Source organism: Cetorhinus maximus, unplaced genomic scaffold (genome assembly GCF_964194155.1).
Source record: "Cetorhinus maximus unplaced genomic scaffold, sCetMax3.hap1.1 HAP1_SCAFFOLD_3613, whole genome shotgun sequence".
NCBI lineage: Eukaryota > Metazoa > Chordata > Chondrichthyes > Lamniformes > Cetorhinidae > Cetorhinus > Cetorhinus maximus.
In genome coordinates, this window is record NW_027599520.1 from 11,329 (window position 1) to 20,000 (window position 8,672).

Below are 8,672 nucleotides of genomic sequence, written 5' to 3' on the forward strand. Positions count from 1 at the left end.
CGGGGAGTGGGGGAGAATGTGGGACTCGCTCCCACGGGGAGAGGGGGAGAATGTGGGACTCGCTCCCACGGGGAGTGGGGGAGAATGTGGGACTCGCTCCCACGGGGAGCGGGGGAGAATGTGGGACTCGCTCCCACGGGGAGTGGGGGAGAATGTGGGACTCGCTCCCGCGGGGAGTGGGGGAGAATGTGGGACTCGCTCCCGCGGGGAGTGGGGGAGAATGTGGGACTCGCTCCCGCGGGGAGTGGGGGAGAAGGTGGGACTCGCTCCCGCGGGGAGTGGGGGAGAATGTGGGACTCGCTCCCGCGGGGAGTGGGGGAGAATGTGGGACTCGCTCCCACGGGTAACAGGGAGAAGGTGGGACTCGCTCCCACGGGGAGTGATCGAGGTGAATAGCGTCGATGTATTGAAGGGGGCGGGGAAGCTGGATAAACACACGAGGGGGAAAGGAATAGAAGGATAGGGTGATGGTGGGGGGAGATGAAGGGCAGTGGGGGGTAGCGGGAGGAGGCTCGCGTGGAGCAGAAACACCGGCAGGGAGCAGAGGGGCCGAAGGGCCAGTTTCTGCGCTGGAGGATCCTCTCCAACATTTTGCGCTCCCCTACCCTACCGCACCCCTCCCAACGACTTCTGGAGCGGGAAGAAATGGACGCACGAGAGAGAGAGAGAGAGAGAAAGAAAAATCAGGAACGAGGAGGAGAATAAAAGCAGAGAGAGAGAGAGAGAGTGTCAGTCGGTCGACAGGGGGTTATTTATTAATTTCCACCTAATTATATTAAAAAGTATTCCAAAAAAATTGCTTTGGGAAGACTATACAAAGGGGTGGAAGGGGCGGGGACGAGGGAGGGTTTAAAAATTGGACGGTAAAAAAAAAGGAAAGAAAATAATGAACCAATCCAGAGGTTGGCGCAGACGGAGAGTCAAAATCGCCCGTCGTTGTCGTGCTCTCTCCGGCACGTGAGGGGGCAGCACGTGGGAGGGGAGGAGAGGTGTGGGGGGGTGGGGGTGGGAGGAGGGGGGTGGGGGTTTTTTAATAGCCAGGGTGACGACGAGAGGTCTTTAGAACAAAAAGTACCTGGATCGTTATTGCTTCACTGGGGCTAAGAGCCTGCAAGTACGGCTGTGCTACCAGTAGACGGTGGTGGTCGTCCCTTTCACCCCCCCCGCAACCCCCCCGTCAACCCCCACAGTTAAGCCACGTGCCAAAAAGGGTTAAAATCGGACCCCCACCCACCTCCCCCACAACCCCCACCGGGCGAGCGCCCCCCAATTCTGAGCTGAATGGGTAACTTTCTGATTCCCGACCAGCAGGAACCTGCACCCCCACCCCACCTCACCTCACCCCTCGACCTCTCTTGGCAACCCTGCCCCATCATCTACTGACGCTCAGTTTTGTTTAAAACGTTATTTCTCTCTTTTTTTTAAGAGAAAGGACATTTTGCGTTTAAAAACCGGACACGCGCGATCGCACACACACACACACACACATCCGTAAAATTAAAATTAAAAATATATATAATATATATATAATATATATATATATAAAAACATGTTTTCCCAGACGACCTCGCGCGTTCCAACGCTCTCCTCCTCCTCCGCCCTGGAGGCCTTCGTCACCGGATGACTTTCCGCTGCTTGCTTCTCAGTGGCTTCCGTAGTTTGACTTTTGGAGTGCGTTGGCTAGCCTGGAACGAGAGGAGTCGTTTTTTTTTGCGAGGGGGGGAGAAACGTGTTTCCGGAACGCGTTCGGCGGGTGGAGAGAGAGAGAGAGAGGTGGCGGCGGCAGGAGTCCTAGCTAGAAAACGAGGGCGCGCGGGAGCGACGGGCCTGGTCGGAGGAAGACGGCGGCCTACCGGTCGTGTCGTTGCACTGGTAAACCCGAGGCCCAGGCTAATGTTCCGGGTTCAGATTCCCACCGCGGCAACCGGTGGAATTTAAAATTCGATTAATAAGCTCAAGAGTCGAAAGCCAGTCTCGGTCATGGTGACCCGTGGCAACGATCATCGATTGTGGTTAAAAACCCCGCCTGGTTCACCAATGTCCCCCTTTAGGGGAGTTGGGGGGTGGGGAGGGGATCTGCGGTCCTTATCCCGGTCTGGCCTCCACACGACGCCAGACCTCCCCCAACCCAGCACCCCTTGGAATGCTGAGGGTGAAGAGGTGACCTACTCAAGGAACGCTGAGGGTGAAGAGGTGACCTAATCAAGGAACGCTGAGGGTGAAGAGGTGACCTAACCAAGGAATGCTGAGGGTGAAGAGGTGACCTACTCAAGGAACGCTGAGGGTGAAGAGGTGACCTACTCAAGGAATGTTGAGGGTGAAGAGGTGACCTAATCAAGGAATGCTGAAGGTGAAGAGGTGACCTAATCAAGGAACGCTGAGGGTGAAGAGGTGACCTAATCAAGGAATGCTGAGGGTGAAGAGGTGACCTAATCAAGGGACGCTGAGGGTGAAGAGGTGACCTAATCAAGGAATGCTGAGGGTGAAGAGGTCACCTAATCAAGGAACGCTGAGGGTGAAGAGGTGACCTAATCAAGGAACGCTGAGGGTGAAGAGGTGACCTAATCAAGGAATGCTGAGGGTGAAGAGGTGACCTAATCAAGGAATGGTGAGGGTGAAGAGGTGACCTAATCAAGGAATGTTGTGGGTGAAAGGTGACCTAATCAAGGAATGTTGTGGGTGAAAGGTGACCTAATCAAGGAATGCTGAGGGTGAAGAGGTGACCTAATCAAGGAACGCTGAGGGTGAAGAGGTGACCTAATCAAGGAACGCTGAGGGTGAAGAGGTGACCTAATCAAGGAATGGTGAGGGTGAAGAGGTGACCTAATGAAGGAATGCTGAGGGTAAAGAGGTGACCTAATGAAGGAATGCTGAGGGTAAAGAGGTGACCTAATCAAGGAATGCTGAGGGTGAAGAGGTGACCTAATCAAGGAACGCTGAGGGTGAAGAGGTGACCTAATCAAGGAACGCTGAGGGTGAAGAGGTGACCTAATCAAGGAATGCTGAGGGTGAAGAGGTGACCTAATGAAGGAATGCTGAGGGTGAAGAGGTGACCTAATGAAGGAATGCTGAGGGTGAAGAGGTGACCTAATCAAGGAATGCTGAGGGTGAAGAGGTGACCTAATCAAGGAACGCTGAGGGTGAAGAGGTGACCTAATCAAGGAACGCTGAGGGTGAAGAGGTGACCTAATCAAGGAACGCTGAGGGTGAAGAGGTGACCTAATCAAGGAACGCTGAGGGTGAAGAGGTGACCTAATCAAGGAACGCTGAGGGTGAAGAGGTGACCTAATCAAGGAACGCTGAGGGTGAAGAGGTGACCTAATCAAGGAACGTTGAGGGTGAAGAGGTGACCTAATCAAGGAACGCTGAGGGTGAAGAGGTGACCTAATCAAGGAACGCTGAGGGTGAAGAGGTGACCTAATCAAGGAACGCTGAGGGTGAAGAGGTGACCTAATCAAGGAACGCTGAGGGTGAAGAGGTGACCTAATCAAGGAATGCTGAGGGTGAAGAGGTGACCTAATCAAGGAACGCTGAGGGTGAAGAGGTGACCTAATCAAGGAATCTTGAGGGTGAAGAGGTGACCTAATCAAGGAATGTTAAGGGTGAAGAGGTGACCTAATCAAGGAATGCTGAAGGTGAAGAGGTGACCTAATCAAGGAACGCTGAGGGTGAAGAGGTGACCTAATCAAGGAATGCTGAGGGTGAAGAGGTGACCTAATCAAGGAACGCTGAGGGTGAAGAGGTGACCTAATCAAGGAACGCTGAGGGTGAAGAGGTGACCTAATCAAGGAACGTTGAGGGTGAAGAGGTGACCTAATCAAGGAACGCTGAGGGTGAAGAGGTGACCTAATCAAGGAACGCTGAGGGTGAAGAGGTGACCTAATCAAGGAATGCTGAGGGTGAAGAGGTGACCTAATCAAGGAATCTTGAGGGTGAAGAGGTGACCTAATCAAGGAACGCTGAGGGTGAAGAGGTGACCTAATCAAGGAATGCTGAGGGTGAAGAGGTGACCTAATCAAGGAACGCTGAGGGTGAAGAGGTGACCTAATCAAGGAATGCTGAGGGTGAAGAGGTGACCTAATCAAGGAACGCTGAGGGTGAAGAGGTGACCTAATCAAGGAATGCTGAGGGTGAAGAGGTGACCTAATCAAGGAACGCTGAGGGTGAAGAGGTGACCTAATCAAGGAATGCTGAGGGTGAAGAGGTGACCTAATCAAGGAACGCTGAGGGTGAAGAGGTGACCTAATCAAGGAATGCTGAGGGTGAAGAGGTGACCTAATCAAGGAACGTTGAGGGTGAAGAGGTGACCTAATCAAGGAATGCTGAGGGTGAAGAGGTGACCTAATCAAGGAATGCGAGATTTTGCTCGCATTGGTTGAGGGAATCTGTTGACCAGAGATCACAGATTGAAATTCATTGATTAAGGTCAGCGAGAGATGGGTGGGTGGGGGAAAATGTTGCCAGGCCTGAAAAGATGATGGAAGCCAATCTTTTCAGAAGGGGGTTAGACCGATGCTGAAGATCGAAGAGCCGACAGAATTATGGGGAAAAATAGGGCGAGAGATAATTTGTTTCTAGTGGCGTTGGCAGAGGGATAAATATCAATCCCAGGACACCTGGCAGGACTCTCCTGGGATATCATGGCCTATAGGAAGTACTGACTCTCCGACAGTGAGGCGCTCTCAGCACCAACCCTCCAACAATGCGGCGCTCCCTCAGCACTGACCCTCCAACAATGCGGCGCTCCCTCAGTACTGACCCTCCCGACAGTGCGGCGCTCCCTCAGCGCTGACCCTCCGACAGTGCGGCGCTCCCTCAGCGCTGACCCTCTGACAGTGCGGCGCTCCCTCAGCGCTGACCCTCCGACAGTGCGGCGCTCCCTCAGCGCTGACCCTCCGACAGCGCGGCGCTCCCTCAGCGCTGACCCTCCGACAGCGCGGCGCTCCCTCAGCACTGCAGAGTGCGTCAGCCTCGATTTGTGCACGCGAGTCCCCGGAGTGGCACTTGAGCCCAGAACTGTTTTTAACTAGAGGTGAGCGTGCGGCTGCAGCCACTGAGTTTTGATATAAAGCGGAGTATTCTGCACCTCGAGAGGGTCAGGTGTGGACAGAGACAGTGTTAAAACTCGTCAGCCTAATAAGATGAAGGGCTGATTCATCACTGTAACCGCATGAATTGTCGATGTAATCCTGGCATCATGTGTAAGCGGGGCCAGCGCGCTGCGGTGAGTTTGGGTAAACACAGACGGTACTCACGTTGGCTGTTATTTGGTCCAGTTCCATCATTGCCTCCTGCAAGGCCACTTCCAGAGTGTTGCTCATTTTGGGAGTGCTGCAGAGACAAGGAACAGGTGTTAGCAGGTCCAAACCACTTTACAATCGCGGAACAGTTACAGCCCAGGAGGCCACTCAGCCCGTCCTCTCTGTGCCGGCTCTCCGATTGAGTAGCACGCCTAGTGCCGCTCCCCCGCCCTTCTCCCTGTAACCCGGCACGTTCTTCCCTTTCAGATATCAGTCTAACTCCCCCTCTCGTACGCCTCGATTGACCCTGTCTCCACCACACTCTCAGGCAGCGCATTCCAGATCCTAACGCCTCGATTGACCCTGTCTCCCCCACACTCTCAGGCAGCGCATTCCAGACCCTAACGCCTCGATTGACCCTGTCTCCACCACACTGTCAGACAGCGCATTCCAGACCCTAACGCCTCGATTGACCCTGTCTCCCCCACACTCTCAGGCAGCGCATTCCAGACCCTAACGCCTCGATTGACCCTGTCTCCCCCACACTCTCAGGCAGCGCATTCCAGACCCTAACGCCTCGATTGACCCTGTCTCCCCCACACTCTCAGGCAGCGCATTCCAGACCCTAACGCCTCGATTGACCCTGTCTCCCCCACACTCTCAGGCAGCGCATTCCAGATCCTAACGCCTCGATTGACCCTGTCTCCCCCACACTCTCAGGCAGCGCATTCCAGACCCTAACGCCTCGATTGACCCTGTCTCCACCACACTCTCAGGCAGCACATTCCAGATCCTAACGCCTTGATTGACCCTGTCTCCACCACACTCTCAGGCAGCGCATTCCAGACCCTAACGCCTCGATTGACCCTGTCTCCCCCACACTCTCAGGCAGCACATTCCAGACCCTAACGCCTTGATTGTCAGCCCCCCTCCCTCCTCCTCGAGTCTGTTAAACAGGAACAGGAGGAGGCCATTCAGCCCTTCCTCCCTCCTCGAGCCTGTTACACAGGAACAGGAGGAGGCCATCGGAGAAAGGCCGAGGCCCCCATCACTTACTTTTTGCTTCTTTTCCTGGTTCTGTGGGGGCTGTCGAGTGTTCCAGGCAGCGTTCGCACAGTGTCCGGGTTCACCTGGCATGGGTTCCAGGAAGGGAGAGCGAGACGGGGGGAGAGAGAGAGAAAGAGTCAACTGTGGGACTGCCAAGTGTCAAAGTCTCAACACTTCCATGAAAACATGCACCCTTTAATCAGGAAACACCTCCGGTAGAGGGCTGCGTGTGTGCGTGATGACTGGCGTAGGCTCGGACCAGCTCAACGATGACCACTCTCATCCACACGGCACCTCGCAATGCAGCAACGGGCAGCTCAGGGAGCAGAGACCGCTCAACTTCCAACACTGAGCCCCACGAGGACCAGGAGATCGGTCAGAAATGTCGGTTTGACGGAGGAGGGCGGGCGAGGGGGAGTTCCAGAGCCTCGGGGTGGAATAAGGGGCAGGGGCTGAGGATGTTTTCTGTCGCATGCTGGATGGAGTAAAGGGAGGGCGAGGGGGAGCGAGGGCGAGGGGGAGCGAGCGCGAGGGGGAGCGAGGGCGAGGGGGAGCGAGCGCGAGGGGGAGCGAGGGGGAGCGAGAGCGAGGGCGAGGGGGAGCGAGGGCGAGGGGGAGCGAGGGCGAGGGCGAGGGGGAGCGAGGGCGAGGGGGAGCGAGGGCGAGGGGGAGCGAGGGCGAGGGGGAGCGAGGGGGAGCGAGCGCGAGGGGGAGCGAGCGCGAGGGCGAGGGGGAGCGAGCGCGAGGGCGAGGGGGAGCGAGCGCGAGGGCGAGGGGGAGCGAGCGCGAGGGCGAGGGGAAGCGAGCGCGAGGGGGAGGGGGAACGAGCGCGAGGGGGAGGGGGAGCGAGGGCGAGGGGGAGCGAGGGCGAGGGGGAGCGAGGGCGAGGGGGAGCGAGCGCGAGGGCGAGGGGGAGCGAGCGCGAGGGCGAGGGGGAGCGAGCGCGAGGGCGAGGGGGAGCGAGCGCGAGGGCGAGGGGGAGCGAGCGCGAGGGCGAGGGGGAGCGAGCGCGAGGGCGAGGGGGAGCGAGGGCGAGGGCGAGGGGGAGCGAGGGCGAGGGCGAGGGGGAGCGAGGGCGAGCGAGCGCGAGGGGGAGCGAGGGCGAGGGGGAGCGAGGGCGAGCGAGCGCGAGGGGGAGCGAGGGCGAGGGGGAGCGAGGGCGAGCGAGCGCGAGGGGGAGCGAGCGCGAGGGGGAGCGAGCGCGAGGGCGAGGGGGAGCGAGGGCGAGGGGGAGCGAGCGCGAGGGCGAGGGGGAGCGAGCGCGAGGGCGAGGGAGCGAGCGCGAGGGGGAGCGAGCGCGAGGGCGAGGGGGAGCGAGCGCGAGGGCGAGGGGGAGCGAGCGCGAGGGCGAGGGGGAGCGAGCGCGAGGGCGAGGGGGAGCGAGCGCGAGGGCGAGGGGGAGCGAGCGCGAGGGCGAGGGGGAGCGAGCGCGAGGGCGAGGGGGAGCGAGCGCGAGGGCGAGGGGGAGCGAGCGCGAGGGCGAGGGGGAGCGAGCGCGAGGGCGAGGGGGAGCGAGCGCGAGGGCGAGGGGGAGCGAGCGCGAGGGCGAGGGGGAGCGAGCGCGAGGGCGAGGGGGAGCGAGCGCGAGGGCGAGGGGGAGCGAGCGCGAGGGCGAGGGGGAGCGAGCGCGAGGGCGAGGGGGAGCGAGCGCGAGGGCGAGGGGGAGCGAGCGCGAGGGCGAGGGGGAGCGAGCGCGAGGGCGAGGGCGAGGGGGAGCGAGGGCGAGGGGGAGCGAGGGCGAGGGCGAGGGGGAGCGAGGGCGAGGGGGAGCGAGGGCGAGCGAGGGCGAGGGGGAGCGAGGGCGAGCGAGGGCGAGGGGGAGCGAGCGCGAGGGCGAGGGGGAGCGAGCGCGAGGGCGAGGGGGAGCGAGCGCGAGGGCGAGGGGGAGCGAGCGCGAGGGCGAGGGTGAGCGAAAGCGAGGGCGAGGGGGAGCGAGGGCGAGGGCGAGGGGGGGCGAGGGCGAGCGAGGGCGAGGGCGAGGGGGAGCGAGGGCGAGGGGAGCGAGGGCGAGGGGAGCGAGGGCGAGGGGAGCGAGGGCGAGGGGAGCGAGGGCGAGGGGGAGCGAGGGCGAGGGGGAGCGAGGGCGAGGGGGAGCGAGGGCGAGGGGGAGCGAGGGCGAGGGGGAGCGAGGGCGAGGGGGAGCGAGGGCGAGGGGGAGCGAGGGCGAGGGCGAGCGAGGGGGAGGGAGGGCGAGGGCGAGCGAGGGCGAGGGCGAGGGGGAGCGAGGGCGAGGGGGAGCGAGGGCGAGGGGGAGCGAGGGCGAGGGGGAGCGAGGGCGAGGGGGAGCGAGGGCGAGGGGGAGCGAGGGCGAGGGGGAGCGAGGGCGAGGGGGAGCGAGGGCGAGGGGGAGCGAGGGCGAGGGGGAGCGAGGGCGAGGGGGAGGGA

The 8,672-nt window shown here is 60.4% G+C and overlaps 1 protein-coding gene across 1 annotated transcript in view; it reads right to left on the minus strand.

Annotated features, from left to right (window-relative positions):
* Positions 1-1,497: 1,497 nt before the first annotated feature.
* Positions 1,498-8,672, minus strand: part of LOC144678113 (uncharacterized) — a gene marked incomplete at its 5' end in the record, with an annotated part of 10,033 nt that continues 2,858 nt past the window's right edge. Inside the window, 3 exons of the mRNA XM_078538017.1 lie at positions 1,498-1,685; positions 5,256-5,331; positions 6,297-6,370. Of these exons, the coding sequence (XP_078394143.1) occupies positions 1,614-1,685; positions 5,256-5,331; positions 6,297-6,370 (222 nt within the window). The remainder of the gene's footprint in view (positions 1,686-5,255; positions 5,332-6,296; positions 6,371-8,672) is intronic.